Below are 18,200 nucleotides of genomic sequence, written 5' to 3'. Positions count from 1 at the left end.
ATTAGACATTTCAGTAGTCAATAAGGTGATATAAAAATAACCAAACACACTTTCACAAATAGAAATTAGTTAGGAAAAGTACCAGAACCATCTTCATGATATTTTCGAGAAAGATCTTAACTAAATTAGAAGCATATACGCCTTCATAAATCTCACATACATGGTTAATTGTTCCAAAGATTGCATATTAACACATTTTCTCCAATGTAGCTACGGGTATATTAAATTGAATCAGGAAATTTCCTCCAAAATAATATGGCTTCCTACATCCACATAGCCGTATTTTGGGAACAAGATGATAAACATGCGGGACCATTGTTTCCGAATAAATGGTTTGTAAAGATGCTAAAAGCGTTTCGAGGTTGGAGTAATTTTTGTTAACTGTTCCTGCACTCAGAACTATTTATGTTGAGATCATTTTATTCTTTTCACCCGCATCTGTTTCGAAACGTTTTTTAACTACTGCTTTTAAAAGACACTTGGTGATAATATTAATTAACTAGTTGTGCGCCGCGGTTTTATCTCCGTACGTTATGATATATCCTTCTTCAATAAATGAGCCATTTAACACTGAAATAATTCAATCGGATAAGCGCGTTCAAATAAACAAACAAACTCTTCAGCTTACAGTTAGCAACGGTGGCTCAGTGGTGAGGACCTCGGACTTAAAATCGATAAGTCACGGGTTTTAGATCAGGTGAGCGAGCAGGAAATAGATTGATTTATCTGCGCATGGGGATAACGTCACCACTGCTCAAAAAGGTGAAGAAAAACATCGTGACGAAATCAACATGTCCAAGTTCGAGGACGTGTGACATCTGTTAACCCGCGTAGGTCAGGATGGTGAATTATGGCCTGGACCCTCAAATGAGGCCTACGTCCCGACATCGGTTCAATATATGGTACGTTGATAATAATTGGTAATTCATTGGTTTCAATAACATTAACTAACTTAAAACCATGAAACAAATGGATATTTGTTCATGCATCAAGAAATAATTCAGTCCTTAACATTTCTTATTTTTATCAGGAGGTTTGACTATTTGACTGTATTTTTTGTGTTTATTACCTCAGAACCTTCGTATGAGTGAAAACGATTTTGATGATTTTTTGATATATGGAAAGATGGTGCCGACATGTGGTCAGATTCAGATCAGCGGGCTGCATTACTAACAATCCCTACTAATATTATAAATGCGAAAGTAACTCTGTCTGTTTGTCTGTTACGCTTTCACGCCTAAACCACTGAACCAATTTTGATGTAATTTGGTATGAAGGTAGAACTGAACTTGGGAAAGGACATAGGATGATTTTTATCGCGAAAAAAAGGGTAGAAGAGTTGAAAAAGGGAGATGAAAGCGATATAACCGAATTTTACTCGGGCGAAGCCGCGGGCGGAAAGCTAGTAATAAATAATCTTAAAAAATTCCCAGACCAACCCAAAATGCTGTCATACTTAAATACAACACCAAATTTCCTCGAATTGCTACCCGAGAATAGCAATAAAAATGCGTAAACAACCGTGGTGACATTTCCACTTACTAGTGTGCTAGCGTCTTCCCGAAATTTAGTTCCATTAGCAGAAAGCGAAATAATATAACATCCATTAGTGTCGCCGGGATACCGGGACAGTAAGCCCGGGAATAAATATTATTGAACATTATGAGAGCAGGGCGCTAGCTTTAGTATCTATCTACTATCTGCTCGAGTTGAAACTTTATGAATTATTTTGTTTGGCATTTACTCATTGGATCTGTTGAGTATAAAAGTGAGAAAGATTTGTCTTTTTCAATGCTTGCCCCAGAAGTTAAGGGCTTATCATAAGCTCTAAACTACTGGGACTGACTCAAAATTATTTCGCCGTGTACTGAGGACGTATTTTATTTTTGCTTTTATATTGAATGTGAATTGCTAACGCAATAGATTGTAATTCAGTTGATTAGTAATACTGAGTTTTGAAAATTAAAGGAATTTAAAATATACAAAGAACGTCATCATAAGATTATGATAGCGTTTACATCAAGGTTTCATTTCTTGAGCAGTGAAAAAGTTGACATTTATCTGACATTTCACTTCGGATATTTCCCCAATACGCAAAATATCATTAATATCTGTTCTTAAAAATATGATCTGAATAGACTCAGGACTTTCATACATATTAAATTGATCCAGAGCATTGTTTACCAAAGCAACTAAATATCAATCCTATCAACCAATACCTAAAACACAACACCCAAAAAACACTCCATTTTCTCACTGTCCAATGATTAATAACGTCATTTTATGGAATATTCGAGGGAAAAACCTCACATTCCGCGAGCGATCCATCGTGGATGCTCATATCCAGCCATTGCAGCCGTTAGACGTCGTAAAACGAATTTATTTCTCTACACTGCCTATTATTAACTTTGACATTATTTGACGGATATGAAACGACGGTTCAACGAGTATTACTATTTCATTGTGCTATATTTTGGTGTTTTTGTTTTTGACGCGTGTTTTTTTGGGCGTGTAAAATATAAAAGATGTTTGAATTTACGAGCATTATCCACAGCACAATTGTTACAATCCAAATTCAATAAGGAAACGCATCATGAAGAAAGGCAAGAGAGATTTAGATGAAGACGACACTAATATCTTATACCTTTAAACGAGCAATTCTTGTATATATATATATATATATATATATATATATATGTATATATAATTGGAATCTCGGAATCGGCTAGAACGATTTTCATGAAATTTAGTATATAGGGGGTTTCGGGGGCGATAAATCGATCTAGCTAGGATTTTTTTTTAGAAAATGTCATATTCGTGTTTTATTCGTGTTTTATCGACTTAAACTTACTTGCGTTTGAGCAGTCCCAATTTATTATGATTCTTCCTGACATCTATTGGCGAATAATAATACTATAAATGCGAAAGTTTGTGAGGATGGATGCATATGTATGCGTGCGTCTGTTACTCTTTCACGCAAAAGCTACTGAACCGATTGCAATGAAATTTGCTTCGTAGATAGTTGGACAACTGAAATAACACATAGGCACTTTTTATACCGATATTCCTACGGGATACGGACTTACGCGGTTTCGACCGCGGGTCACAGCTAGTATCTGTTTATATACAACCCACTCGTGAATGCAAGCTTCTTTTTAGAAATAACAAACCATATATATTTAGGTGACATTATTTCAAAGCGAGTTTATAACCATTAAAATGAAACGGTCTTACATTAGGGAAATCAAACGAAATTCGAATTAAACATAAACGTTTCGGGGGGTATTTATTCATTTCGAGAACCATCTGTCCGTCCAGCTATTAAAACACAGCGAACCTCATTAACCCACGATGCAATAAAACAAAAACTCGACTATGAAAGCACACGAATTCCGAGTCGTAAAGCAGTCAAAATTTGCAGCGATGTCACCTTAATTGTGCCATTAGGTAGACCCCCGTATCTGCGGTTACATTACTCGTGAGATATTGTCTGATAGTGAAGCTAAATATTGAACTAAATAAATAAAAACGCACCAATAAGAGTGCCAATATGTTCAGTAATGCTCTTTACTTAATACTACTTCAAGACGCTACGGTAACCCTGCAGAATAAAGTGGCAGGAACTACTAGATTCAGGTATTTGGAGATAGGTCGTTTTTGGATGAAGGGTATTATTATTTTCAAAAAAATATTTAATATTCTCTTTGTCGTGATTAATACTTGTTTACTAAAAGGCGTCTTTTCTGAGACTTATATAAAGCTGAAGAGTGTTTATGTCTGTTTGAACGCGGTAATATCAGGGAACCATTGGCCCGATTTCGATTGACTAAAAATTCTTTCACCGTTGAATGTGTACGGTGTGTGATTTGCTAGAAAATATCGCTTTCTATCAGCCAAGTGCCGTAAGGACGTAAAATATATTGTTTGTGATCCCCGTTCCTCGCTTTATTTGGCGTGTGAATGTTTTTGATACTTGATATCGTTGTTATGTGAACGTAGAATATATTGTGTGAAGGCATTTGAATATTATATGGAATTAAGTTTAATACGCTATTTGTACTAAGGATTGAGTTTATGTACAAAGAATTATTGACTCGCACTCGGAGCTTGACCGCCTCTTTGGTATAGTGGTAAACGCGTAAGCGTAGAACCGAGAGGTCCTGGGTTCGATTCCGGGACACAGAAGGCTGATCACCGTTGGCATGTCACATGCCGCCAAAATGACAAGTCTTTGAGTTAATCGGCCACCATGATGGGATTTTGCTTTATAACCAACCATTTTTATACAAGGTCTGGTAGTTGAAAGAAGATTACTCGCATAGACGCCTACATCCCTGAAGTTCCTCAAAATAGGCTGATGACAAAAGCAACCATCCCATAAAATGACGAAATTCATCAAATGTTCATTGTGCCTTCTTATTCTGGGTCCACAAATAAGACGTACTATTATTATACATAGCATATTAATATTAAAATACAAGCGGGAAATAATTGAATTTCCACGTAGGACCCCTTAATCATGCTAGATAGCCCTGAACGGTGTGCTACGCGAGTGGCCCCCGGGGGCCCACAGAATGTATCCATGTGAAATATTAACTGAATCTTTACGCCTTGGACGAGAAAACGTGTGGTCTATATTTTAGTAAGTATATGTTTGTTAAATTGGACCTTTATATAATTTAGAAACCTTAGAGCAATTTTTTACGTTTTGTTATTCTGTAAATAAGGTGCATTGATTTTTATAGAATTACAATAGCTGGTGCATCACTAACGAAGCGAGCTACGTAACCGAGCTATCCATCCACAGGCAGAGTCTGGGACTCATGAAGCGATATAGGATTGCTTTTATGCGGGGAAATCCTTGAGACTATTTTTACTATGCGGGCAAAGCTCCGGGCAAAAATCTAGCTGAAGATATCTTCAATGGCTTCCAAACACGGAACTCTATTTACATGTGCATACATCGTGCATAAAAAATATAACATATTCGTAAGACGCAATATGACCGCCTCCTTGGTACAGTGGTTAACGCGTGAGCGTAGAACCGAGGGGTCCTGGGTTCAATTCCCGCACAAAAAAAAATGTCTCGGTCTGGTAGGACACTGAAGGCTGATCACCTACTTGTCCCTAAAGAAAAATCGATCAGTGAAACAGATGTACATCAACTGCCCCATACCCCACTAGGGAATACGGGACTTCACTTTTTTTTTTAAGTAGCAATATATTTCAAACAATTATTAAGATACTTATGATGGATGGTAAAACAAACATTGCAAATTAATTGAATAAAATCTCGACGACCATAAAATTAAGCGAACCGCCGGAGCGAGCACCGAACAGCTGTAAAATATAAATTTAATTCGACAACTCGTTATGATTGATCGAGGTTCCGAATGGGGAGTTGAAATTGCTACTGGAAGAAAATTTAATTTTATTACCAAATTTTAAGTGTTTCTTTAATACATTTGTTTAGTTCCTGGAAGAGATTTGTCCTGTGTGTTAATTAATTGAGTAAAATAGAATAATTTATGTCTTAATGTAACTACATGTGAACCTTTTGATAGAAGAATAGTTATACTAGCAGTAACCTGTGGCTTCCTTCGCGTGGTACTCGGTTAAAAAGTAGCCTATGTGCTAATCCAGGCTATAATCTATCTCTGTACCAAATTTCATATAGATACTGTAAGCTGTTCTCGCTTGAAAGAAATCCATACATCCGTTCATAATTACAAACTAAAAAATAATATAAATATATATGTTATTTGGTATAATTTGCACTAATTATAGGCTTCCACCGCCGAACCGCCTCCTTGGTACAGTGATTAACGCGTGAGCGTAGAACCGAGGGGTTCTAGGTTCAATTCCCGGTGGGGACGCACAAAAAAAAAATGTCTCGGTCTGGCAGGACACAGAAGGCTGATCACCTACTTGTCCCTAAAGAAAATTGATCAGTGAAACGGATGTACATCATCTGCCCCATACCCCACTAGGGGACACGGGACTTCACTATATATAGGCTTCCACATTTATACTGTGAGCAAAAGCAGTTTAATATTTATAACTTTTCTCAATAAAAGTTTATAGATTGAACAGCGAAATTAAAGCGAGTTTCGATCTTCTTTACTAAAAAGAAAATAGATTCTGATTAACATTTATAAGTTTGTTCTTAGGTGAGCGAAGTTCTATTGGATAGATGATATACGATGACATAGTTTTCACTTATCTATTTTCTATATAGACAAGTAGGTGATCAGCCTTCTGTGTCCTGCTAGATTGAGACATTTTTTGTGAGTCCCAAATAATGTCATAAATCTAGTATCTAAAACCCAGGAGCCCTTGGTTATACGCCTACGCGTTAACCACAGGTATATCATTTAACATATTATCAAAGATAATGAACATTCGGTTTATATGTAAAAATAATCGACGAATGTAGATGCTATTTCACATGAAAAACTGACAAAAAGATTTGAAATACTTTATGCAGAAATTACGTTAAGTAATGTCTATTTATTCAAGACATCTACAAGCTAAGTTGCAGACAAATATTACTACTATTTTTTATGAAAACAAAACGGAAAATACAAAACTTCGAACTAACTCTTAAATTTCAAATGAAAATTTGTTAAAACCAGTTTTATCTTTATTTAGTTGTGGACATAATAATTGCTTCCCAGAATTTAATGTTAAATTGTCTACCTTCGCTGTTATTTAGCTGCAAATTGTAGCAATGTAGTTCTCGGCCCCTTGGGCGGACATTATATTGCAGTATTATGCGCATAAACATTTACATCTAATTTCATTATGGTAATGCTAACAAGATATTGTTTCATATGAATGATCGTAACTTCATAACGCTACTGAGGTTGTGGGAATTTAGCGGCGCTTTATGAAAATACAATTTTTTATTTATATATTTATTTCATACATACATGAATTTTTTTAACAGTTTTATAGCAATTACAATTTAGTTTATACAAACGGTTTGTCTTACATATATTTTTAAAGTTTACAATATATAAAGCCGATGTTTCCCTAGCTAGATTGCAGGGCAACCTGTATTTAGGAGAAACAGCTTGCTTCTAAAGCAAATTCACAATTTGAGCCATTACATATTGACAGCATTATTATTAAAAATTATAATTGAATATAATAGAGGAGAAAAATAAATAAATATTTAACTGAGTTGCCTATAAGTGGAGGGGTTTGTATGTACAATATTAGGCTGTTACATACGGCATGACATACTTTTCTTTTGGGGGGTGCGAAAAGCGAAAGAGTGCGAGTGAGTTAATTTCTTTCTTTTAAAGGACTGATAAGCTCCCTGGAGAAATTTTATAAGTCCTTTATCGATTGGTGAAACAGTATAGGCTAAATAAATAGAAATAAGTCGTAAATGTTTTTATTCATTATCACTTTATGTATTTTAGACGGTTTATTAAATTAGGCACAACTTCCCGTTTGGTATTTTTATAGAATAGTACTAGTAATATATTTATACTAAAATAACAGTATTTTGTCCACGTATTTTGCTATGATTTTGCTCAATATTCAAATAATGTATGCGTAGACAATAGATATGGCGTAGATAAACAATTTTTTATGCATGTTTTACGTTCACTTGGCAGATTTCTTGACATTGTCTTTATAATTTTGCAGGATAATTTGTCTCTAATAAGTAATTATAAAATGGACGATACTCTGGGTTTTAATGAACAGGAAAAAAAGTCAGACGACTGGATATTTGGTGACACAGAGGATAGCGCAATATCTGTATCGTCAACATCGCGGATTTTTCAGCAGAACCATGATTTGCAGGTTATATCGAAGGTGAGAGTATATTTATTAATGGAAATGTCTGCTTAGTTTATGGAGCAAAAATATGTGTTTTTTTTTGCAAGTTTTTATGCCGTTCCAATAAGCTAAATATACATACCGCTAGCTAGCATTCCGCGCGGTTTCATCCGCATAGTAAACGGGTAAAATTGACAGGACAGTATTCCCCTCATATAGTTCGTGTTCTCTTGGATTTCCAGGATAAAAACTATCCTGAAACTGTACCCTGTACTGGTTCGGTTCTGAGGCTTAGGTGTTAATAAAAGACTGAGAAAGAGACAGAGTTACTTTTGTATTTATGGTATCAGTAGGGATTTGATATCTAACGCCATAACTTGCTTGATTTATTTCTCAATTCCCTATAATTACACATCAGGCAATAATACTTGGTCAGCGTTGTATAGTTTAGATGCGTGCTAACGAGTTCAAAGTAACTGCTCCACAAATGTGACCTCAGCGTTTTATAACTTCTATGCGAGGTTTTATTCATAGTTATTTTATAATGTTGCTTAGAATGTACGACATAATACACGTAAAGTGCGATGTTGATCATATCCATCCTAATCGATAAAAATTTATTTAATACTAGCTGACCCGGCAAACGCTGTTCTGCCTTACTATTATCGTTTAGGGGGATGAAAAATAGATGTTGGCCGATTCTTATAGATACTGGATAAGCACAAAAAAATTCATCAAAATCGGTCAAGCCGTTTCGGAGGAGTATGGCAACGAAAACTGTGACACGAGAACTTTATATATTAGATTGGGATCAGGAACTTTTTCAATGCTATAAGACAAAGGCCGGGTCCCATCGATACAATATTGTAATGATTGAAAGAATGTTTCATATTGTTTGAGATGGTTGTTAATCATCTCAATAGATGGCGTGGGGTGTCCCTTAGGTACATCAAATCGAAAGAGTAGAAGAATTTAGATTGCTGCGGCGGGATCATGGGTTTGGCAGAAAGACGTAGGTTCGAATTACGCCTCGTGATCAATTTATGATGATGTTTTCCATTAGTAAAACTGTCTCGTTTCTAAAGCGTTTCAATGGTATTAAACTAAAAATTTAAAGTGTGAGATGTTAAATTTAAATTATTTTAGGTATAAAATATTGTTATAAGCTTAACTACGTAAATACCTCAATTGCTATCTTTTCGTAGCATAGATAGTTATTTATGACTTCTACTCGTCATAGAAATAATACGTAGAAGCCATAAATATATTTATAATTTTTGTAACTGTAGAGAGAATTACAATTATTTACATTGTTTAAGTTTATTGTTTACTAGCTTTTGCCCACGGCTTTGCACGCGTAAAATTCCAAAAATTCCATCAAAATCCATTGCGTACTTCTAAAGATTTTCCCATACATAGGGACGGACAGTGAAAGCGACCTTGTTTTATACTATATAGTGATATACGGTTTTCGTTTGTGTTTTAGATGACAATAAATTTTATCATCTGCCCTCTATTAATAAATATTCTTTATATCAGAAAGAAATCCAGTCAGATCGGCCCACGGTTCATGCGACGAAATGGGAATTACTCGCATACTACAGAGGATACGCGACTGGACCCACAAAGACGCAGTTCTTGTGTATGCAACAGGAGAATTTTAAAACGTGAGCCAATTTATTTCACCATAATGGCTTAACTTTTATTATAAACTAGACGCTCATCCCGGCTCCGCGCGTATTTCAAGATTCCTGTTTTATCCCAAGCATTTAATCGGGATAAAACGTATCCTATCACCCAAATCAGCAAGATTCAATTCAAACCCATTCAAGATACGTGTTTTATCTCAAGGGAGCATGGGCACCCAAATCAGCTCATACCCTATTTGTATATCAAATTTCATGAAAATCCGTTCGGTAGTTCCAGCGTGATTAACGGACGAACATCCAAACAAACAAACTTTCACATTTATAATATTAGTGTGAAGAGCGGGCTACTGAAGAAGTGGGGCACCTGATGAGGTGATCGCCACCGTCCAGTAGCATTCACGAAGCTATTGCTTATGTGAGGCTGTTGCCGCTGACGCAGCATAGCAGTCGATCTTCAGGTGCATTTTTCTTATTTTCAGGTACCTCTGGTTCTATCTGTCCAACGTGTTTTGTAAAACATTGACCAGTACGTACGTCTATGTTTTCCTCAGTGTGTATGCTCCGGATAGTCACTTCTTCATTTCCAAGATGCTGCCTATAGCTTACGGTAATTGCTTTTGACGTCTACTCAATTATTTCATAAGACGATATGCAACAAACATACAATATATATAGTTTATATGAGTAGCTTTATAAAAGCATTGTATTTCATTAAACGTTCATATTTTCCTTAACTATTCAGATCCCTGAATAGTTATACATTCTATCGAATTCGAGAAAAAAAAAATCTTTTAATTCAGCAAATAAATAATTTGATCTAATTTATCCCATATCCAAACCCATCATATCTCATCTAAAATTTATTCCATCGGAAACTCCATCCAGATCCATATCTATACAAATTTCTATATCTTCCGAGCTGCTAATGTCCATAATTATTTCTTCTTCACACCTAAATCACGGAACCGATTCAGATGAAATTTTGGCATAAGGATAGCTTGAGACCCAAGTAAGGACATAGTTGTTATCTCGGAAGATAAGTGTACAATGAAGCTGTGACCGTCAGCTGTGATCCATGGTGGGTTGAACAGTGGTGACCGTCAAATACATTTTTATTTAAAGACTAGCTATTCATCTCGGTTTCACCCGTGGTACATATATAGCCTATGTCACTCAGTGTAATTGCAGGTTTCTAATGGTGAAAGAATTTTTGAAATCGGTCCAGCCGTTAACGAGTGATGGCGTGACCAAGAGAAATAGGGATTTATTTTCATATAAATAGATTAAGATTATTGTATCTATATATTTCTTTAAGGTTCTACTGTGGCGTTTATAATAACAGCTATTCTGCAATTGATCATATTAATGCATAATATAACTGTGTATTTTGACTACCTTCTTCGTGGAATATTGTTTAAGAGCCCGTGGAATAGGTAATGTTAAAACTAAAATACCCATTAATATTATAAATCGGAAAGTAACTGTCAGTCTGTCCCTCTATACATCACGCCTAAGTCTCTGGACCGATTTGGGTGTAATTTGGTATTGAGAGCTTGATACAGGGATAGTGTTTGTCCCGGTAATCCCACGAGAACAGAGGAACTATGCAAGAAAACTACTGCCTAATTTTCCTTTAAAAAAGCGCACGTAACGCGGGCGGATAGTTGGTGTTAAATAAAAAAAATGTCATTGAATAATGAATTTGTTACGTTTAACTTTGTTCGATATTTATTAAGTACGATTCCCATACTTTCAAATAAATATTCCCGTCAGAGATAATGTTAGAAGATATACCTATAATATAATCGGGACTATAAATTTATTTCATTGCTAATTTATCTATTATTTGCAAGATTATTTCAGGCCTATAATACTCTAGGAAATTTGGCAAGTTATTTTATATTAACAGATTTGCTTGAGTATGATGAAAGGGGTTTTCATTAAGTTCTAAACTATATAAGCTGAAGTATTTACAACAATGAAACAACAAGCATTCAATGTTTAGCTATCGACTATCAACAATATCTATAAAATGTATATCAGACTGTAACTGAATAAATAAACTTTTATATGGCAAAACAAAGAATTAGGCTTTTAAATACCTAAATTTAATTTTTAGTTTTATAGCATTGAAATGCTTTATATATGAGAAATTTTGAAAGAATACAAAAAATTTGATCACGAGGCAGGATTCGAACCTGCGTTTCTTGCCTAACAGTAGCTACGCTTTTAAATACCTATTGCTTTTTAGGTGTACAAGATCATATCATTTTCGAGGTACTCCAGTGAAATGCTACGAGCTCAATGAATTTGCTCAACAGTTCGTCAACACAACGATACGGTTTTATGTCAATGTATACGTCACCCCCACCGGAGATTATTTCCAAATGGCACCAATGTTACATTATCTGTAAGATTACTATCTACGTCACTACATAGCATAAATCAAAGTCGCTTCCTCGTTCCCTATGTTCCTATGTATGCTTAAATCTTTAAAACTACGCATGAACTCTCCACGCACGGATACTCCGACTCCATTTAACATGTGCGAAGCCGCTGGCAAATGCAAGTAATCTATAATTATATTCTTGTACTGTTTTTTTTAATAGTAGACAATCTTTATGCATATCCACGACCACCGGAGCTTTTTTATGTCATAGGGGGCAACTGAGCTGATGAGAAGCTGTCACCAGCGCCCATGAAAAATCGCATAGGTACCTCTACAAATGCGCTGTCCGCTTTTAAGAAATAAAGATTATGACGGAAGCATAAAGAGAGAAAGCGTGTCGAGACGGGCTCCCCCAGTCATCGAACGAAACACATTAGCATGCTACTATTTCACGCCTGTGGTTTACAGGGATGTGGTCCGTCGACGTTTAAACTGGTCAATAGGTGCATGTTATTTTCTTTATACTGTCGGTTTAGTTAATATAAAGATAGTGGCTCATTATACTTACTATTCTGGTCGCTTTTAGACGGTCTTATGCATACTACAATTTAGAAGTTAATGCTATTTGTTTTAGATAGTAACTTAAAATTAATACAAGAATGGATACTCAGAGGCGAGCATTAAAAATGAGAACACTGAGATTACTATTATTTTAATAAATAAATAATTAAATCCTTTATCTCAGCGGCTATTCTATTAAAACCGAATGTTGATTTTCAGATTATGTAATACAAATTTGTATAGTTGGAACATTTATTTTTGTGGATACTTTGTTGTACTGTGGACAATAGCTGCATTATCATACAAGCTTCTCTTTAAACGACCGATATGGCAAGTAAGGGTTTAATGTTTAAATTAGCTCACCTACAAAACTGCGTCTCTTGGAATTTGACTTGTGGACGAGACAGCTCGTCTTGTCCCATGGCCCGTTCATTCGACGGAACACAGTGGAATTTTAGTCGGTGGGAGTCCGGCATAACCCACAGCTCCTTCCCCGGTTGCGGTTGGTATCTATGCAAGATTTTCCAAATGAAAAACAAAAAAACTAGATCATATAAGAGAAATATAACAGCTTTCCAATTTACAGATCCTGCAACTGTCTCAGCTAGCTCTCACGTTTATGTTATTCGTCAGTTTTGTCCATTTATCGGCAGTCTACTTTGAGTCGGGTTTCAAACGTTATCCATCATATGGAGGCGAACTTATTGACTTATTGCAGGTATGTATTACAGCTCTATGTAATACTAGCTGTAACCCGCGCTGTCACTCGTATCTGGGTGAAAAATAGCCTATGTGCTGTACCAAAATGCTGAACCAAACATCGAATAAATTCGATAAGCTGTTTATGCGTGAAATAATAATAATAAGTCATAATTAAAACTATTAAAATCGTATAATTATAGTGGTTGAAACTAAAGCCTGTGTTAGTAAAAATAAAATATTAAGAAAAATTCGTTCATCCATCCATATTTACAAACCTTCACGATTATAATAATATATTATCATGCTACACGAGCAGTGGCGAACCATTGGCTAGTAACTCGGGTCTTAAATCGAAAAGTCGGGGGTTCGAAATCAGACGTGTAAATACTAAATAAACTTTTCAATAGTAATAAAAATCCAATGGCCTTGACTGTATAACATAATAGAAAAATAATTATATTTCAGGTAACCGATATAGATTTATTATCTGAATCTACAACGGCGCCACCTGTAATCCACGTTCTATCATCAAGATCCATTAGAGAGGTGTGCTTAGAATTTATGAGTTTGAACAATATTTTGCTAGATTTATAGAACTAATATTGAGACGGAACCGGCAATCGGAAACATCAACTAGATAAGAAGCAAAGCAATACAGAAACGGAACTACCTCCCCAAGCCGACCGATCCTGGTTGAGAAAAAAGACCACGACTCGTAAGAGACAAAAAAGCTCACATCGGATGTGTCTGGTCAGATAAACCGCGACGTCACTCGCGTGGCACCCGGATGAAAAGCCTATGAGCTAATATCAAATGCCCTCTTCATTCAAGTATATGTATGCACAGAAAACACACGCACGCGCGACTCTAGGTTTTGGTTCACATCTAAGACTCCCGAATCAATTAATTCTGTTTCAGATCAAACCAATACAAGACAGTTCTATTATTGTAACATCAAATGTGATTTTCAATATATTCAGAGGATTTGTGTCCTATCTTATGAAGATGTACTGTGATAACATGGTTAAGGCGTCATTACAAGAAAGTGTTTATAGTAAATATTTCTTTGTTATATTTTATACGCTTGTTTTTGTCATTTCTGGCCTAGACTGTTGACGAAAAACGTTTGTCGAATAGAATTTTCTATGTGTAGAACTAGCTAATAGTTGGTATAAAAATCTCATCCAGATGAGAATAAAGAAAATTGTTTAAATACCAATTTTTATATGGTTGGCAAAATATGTACTATTGAATGGCCAGACTTAATATATATTGAAAACGAATTATGACAAGCATTGTGCCATATGCGCTTGCCTTTCTTGATCATTTATAATTCGAAATCGTGTTAAAATTAACATAAGCAGAGATTTGTTAAAGTACATTATGATAAGAAAAGTATAAGAAAAAAATGTTTTACCCCAATAACATTAATTTTTAACGTTCAATTTTTACATTATGTAACATCTCATTTCAATATATAAATAATATATATTATATAATAACAATTAAACGCATGACATAATTACAATTAATGACATTTAGATACAAGTTACATTATATATTAAAAAAAAATCGATTAGATGTAGCTTTCATCATAATTCAAATTTGATTTCCAGGTCCATTCAGTCTTTTTTATCTGTGGCCAATATATTTCTCTCAGTTCTATTTGGGTGATCTTTTCGGAATTTTGTTCTTTGGACTCAATTTCGTAAACGAATATTTGATTATCGTAAGTGTTTCTAACAATATTTAACTGTTTTCATAATCTAAACTTTTTTGTAAAAGTAAAGAAACAATATAATGCCCTATCTCTTGAGAGTAAGAATAATTGGACAATCTGGTAGTTCAGCCGATGGTAAGCTATCACCACCGACCACGAATATTTGCCCTTTGTGAAGGAAATTACCGGGATAAAGAAAACAATACGCGCCTCTGGCCTCTTCAATTAATCCTATGAAACACGGAGGCATTTATATGGACTATTGGACTGCGATCTTCTGTGGGGGTGTTGTACCTGTCCCGGTGTAAGACTCACTTCGTGCCAGAGCATGATTGACTAGTTAGTCTCGCTGAAACTCGACAACGGCTGAACGGATTTATCTCATTTTGGTCTTGATATGTCCGTGGTCTAGGGAAGGTTTAAAAGGTGAGGAACAATAAGGAAAATATGTCGAAACAATATTCTGTGGCGTTGTGAAGTTCGCCGGGACAGCTAGTATAATAATAAAAATGATTGTATACTTTATATAAGTCTTTAGCATTTTTTTACTTTACAGGTCATAACAATGCAGTGTTTAATAGAAGCTATTTTAAACGAATGGCGATCCTTGAAGCCATATATGGTCATAAGCTTTTTAATTCTCGTCGGAATTATTGTGTTCATGTTCATTTATCGGGCGGTAAATGTTGAATTTACAACACGTTTACATTATTAAAATTTTACAAGAACTTCATTTATTTAAATTAACAAGGAATTAATGAAAAACGACAAGCAAACCGTCTACGCCACTAATCGTGATTCAGAAATAAGGCATGAAGTATGATCTAATGAAAAAAATATATTCTTCTGCCCTGACGAGTCGGGTACAGAATATAATAAAATGTATTGTCTATTGTTGTCAATTTTGAAAGATATCTGAGACTATCTTTATATATCTCCTATGTCCTCCAATTTTACAATAAGGCAGGCTGTATTATGCAAATGTTAAGCAACATTGTTTGAATTAATAATGAATTTCAGTTGCTTTCCTACCTGTGTTTCTTCTGCATTGCCGTAGCGACTCTGATTGAGGTTTTGATCATATTCTACATGTACCCAATGGGCAGGCTTGTGGATGATTTAACATTTTTCTCAGGCATCCGTCCAACCAAGTTGCGAGTTATAACCTTTTGGATTACTCCTGTATTTTATACGGTTAGTAATTGGTGGTGTGTGGTGTTCGCATTGACATACATCCTTTTCTTGATTATTTATTTATTCATGATATAATAGGCCAGTATATTTAGACCTATTAGAGGTGGTGGTAATATAATTCATTATATATAATTTGGCATAGTGTTCAATGTAACATTAATGAATGTATCATAAATAAATAAGGAATTGACATAATTTGACTGAGTTGTAATGTAGATATATTTTGAATTCATTACCAGTACATATAGTATTATATTAACAAAATTAGCCTTTATGACTTATATAATGTTGAAGAGTGTGTTTGTTTGCTTGAACGCGCTTATACCCAGTAGTACCTGAATACTACTGGTCCGATTTGAAGAATTCTTGCAGTGTTAGATAGACCACTATGGAGGCTAGGCTATATCACATCATGTACGTGGGTGAAACCGCGGGGTATAGCTTTAGGCTAGACAGTGATATTATAAGAAGTAATTATTTTCAGATAAAGATCTATATCATGATGAAGGGATACTTTCGAGTTATGAACCGGACTCGTCTTGATAATGAATATCCGTTTATTTACCACCTGATTTATTTTTTAGCGACACCAATGGTTTTGGGAGCTTTGTATGCGATTTATAAATATGTGTTTAAATTTAAAATGGTGAGTAACAGACCTGATATGTTTCCTGCGACTTTGTTTATGTAGACATCGAATGATCTTATCACATTTATCTCTACCGCATTCAAATCGATAATGATGTTTTAAAGATTTTACACTAATCTTTAAAACAAACAAAAAAATGCACTTTTTCTATCACTTAATGATTCAGAGCGGTCCGTTATGTATTTTTCAATATGTATAAGATAGGTTTTAATTTTCTGCATCTTGAATAAGCTTTACTTATAGTATTTTCTTGTGTTTCACGCGAGTATTTAAGACTTTTTAACTGAGAGAATTAAAAACTTTTTAACGGATTTTAACGGAATTTGACGCACGCTCGCTGTAAAGTGTTCGAATCGTCGGGTTAATGAATAAATCGCGTTTAAAATCCGTTAAAAAGTTTTTAATTTCTAAATAAACTTTACATAGTTTGGATAGATGTGGTTATGTTAAGCACCCAAAATAATACTTTATATGTATCTTTCAGGGTTTTTCACAATTGTTTAAGCCGCTACCAAGCTGGGGTCCGAGGGATTTTCTTGCGAGGCGACTGAGGAAACAATATGATTCGCGTGTTGTAAGTCATATCAATCATAGTATACATATTCTACTGATTGCAGTTTAGAAGAACGGTTACAATAGAAACACTTATTTTAGCCTACACAGAACACAACACACAACACGTAATTATTGAAAAACGATAATTTATTGAAAAGAACAGTATATTAACCGTATTATGGATGTGAAATGAGGAAATTTAGACAGGTATCTATTTTTCGTTTAAATTTCAAGTAAAAAACATCATCGACGAATAAATAGTGACGGATAGAGGACCGCGATGCTATTATATCCATTATATTTCTTACAATACCTCTCCCTACGGATCTATATTTTATTACTACTATGTATAACTAACTGTTTTTACTTATACATGTTTATTTATACAGTATATCGGATCGCGAGCGCCGCGTGAACTGAGTCGATACCTCTTCGAGAAAGCCGATCTGAACGCATACAAGTTGGACATACGGTACGACGCGACATCGCGTCGCTCCACTCAGCGTGGGGAAGTATATTTCGAACGTGAAAAGGATCTTTGAAAAGAATATTAATAAAATTTTTGAAAGATAGAAATAACCTCTTTTTGACAAACAAATAATAACATAAAAAAGGATATGAAATTTTTACAAAAAAAGCCTGCAGCTTCGCTCGTCTGGTCGTTATAGATAGATAGATAGATTAAAAGTTTATACAAAGAACACAAAATATACGACAATTACAATACAAAAATCAATTAAAACAACAATGGGAACACACAGAGGAAAAACACAGGAGACAAATGTGCACTGTGTTCTTGGGACGGGTCTTGGTTTTGCATGAATTTTCTTCCACTATATTATCCCTTGAGGGCAGAATCCTACTAATCCTACTAATATTATAGAAGCGAAAGTTTTCAAGGATGTGTGTATGTTTGTTACTCTTTCACGCAAAATCTACTGAACCGATTGCAATGAAAATTGTTACGTAGATAGCTGAACAACTGGA

The 18,200-nt window shown here is 35.0% G+C and overlaps 1 protein-coding gene across 1 annotated transcript; it reads left to right on the top strand.

Moving 5' to 3' along the window:
• The first annotated feature begins 7,689 nt into the window (after positions 1 to 7,689).
• LOC119829862 lies at positions 7,690 to 17,755 on the top strand. The gene is made up of 12 exons (XM_038352560.1): positions 7,690 to 7,830; positions 9,334 to 9,461; positions 9,923 to 10,050; positions 13,047 to 13,111; positions 13,561 to 13,641; positions 14,014 to 14,149; positions 14,712 to 14,824; positions 15,372 to 15,494; positions 15,836 to 16,009; positions 16,494 to 16,655; positions 17,143 to 17,232; positions 17,603 to 17,755. Exons 1-12 carry the CDS (start codon positions 7,690 to 7,692, stop codon positions 17,753 to 17,755), a joined length of 1,494 nt encoding a protein of 497 aa, XP_038208488.1.
• The last annotated feature ends 445 nt before the right edge of the window (positions 17,756 to 18,200 follow it).

Source organism: Zerene cesonia, chromosome 11 (genome assembly GCF_012273895.1).
Source record: "Zerene cesonia ecotype Mississippi chromosome 11, Zerene_cesonia_1.1, whole genome shotgun sequence".
Taxonomy (NCBI): domain Eukaryota; kingdom Metazoa; phylum Arthropoda; class Insecta; order Lepidoptera; family Pieridae; genus Zerene; species Zerene cesonia.
This window is presented reverse-complemented; position numbering and strand designations above follow the sequence as displayed.

What these genes read in the sequence shown, in the direction of transcription:
- LOC119829862 (XM_038352560.1), top strand. Translation starts at nt 7,690, where the DNA reads ATGGACGATACTCTGGGTTTTAATGAACAGGAAAAAAAGTCAGACGAC. An exon ending in TAAACGAATATTTGATTATC is followed by an intron (nt 14,825 to 15,371) that starts GTAAGTGTTTCT and finishes TTTACTTTACAG; the next exon opens with GTCATAACAATGCAGTGTTT. An exon ending in TCATGTTCATTTATCGGGCG is followed by an intron (nt 15,495 to 15,835) that starts GTAAATGTTGAA and finishes AATGAATTTCAG; the next exon opens with TTGCTTTCCTACCTGTGTTT.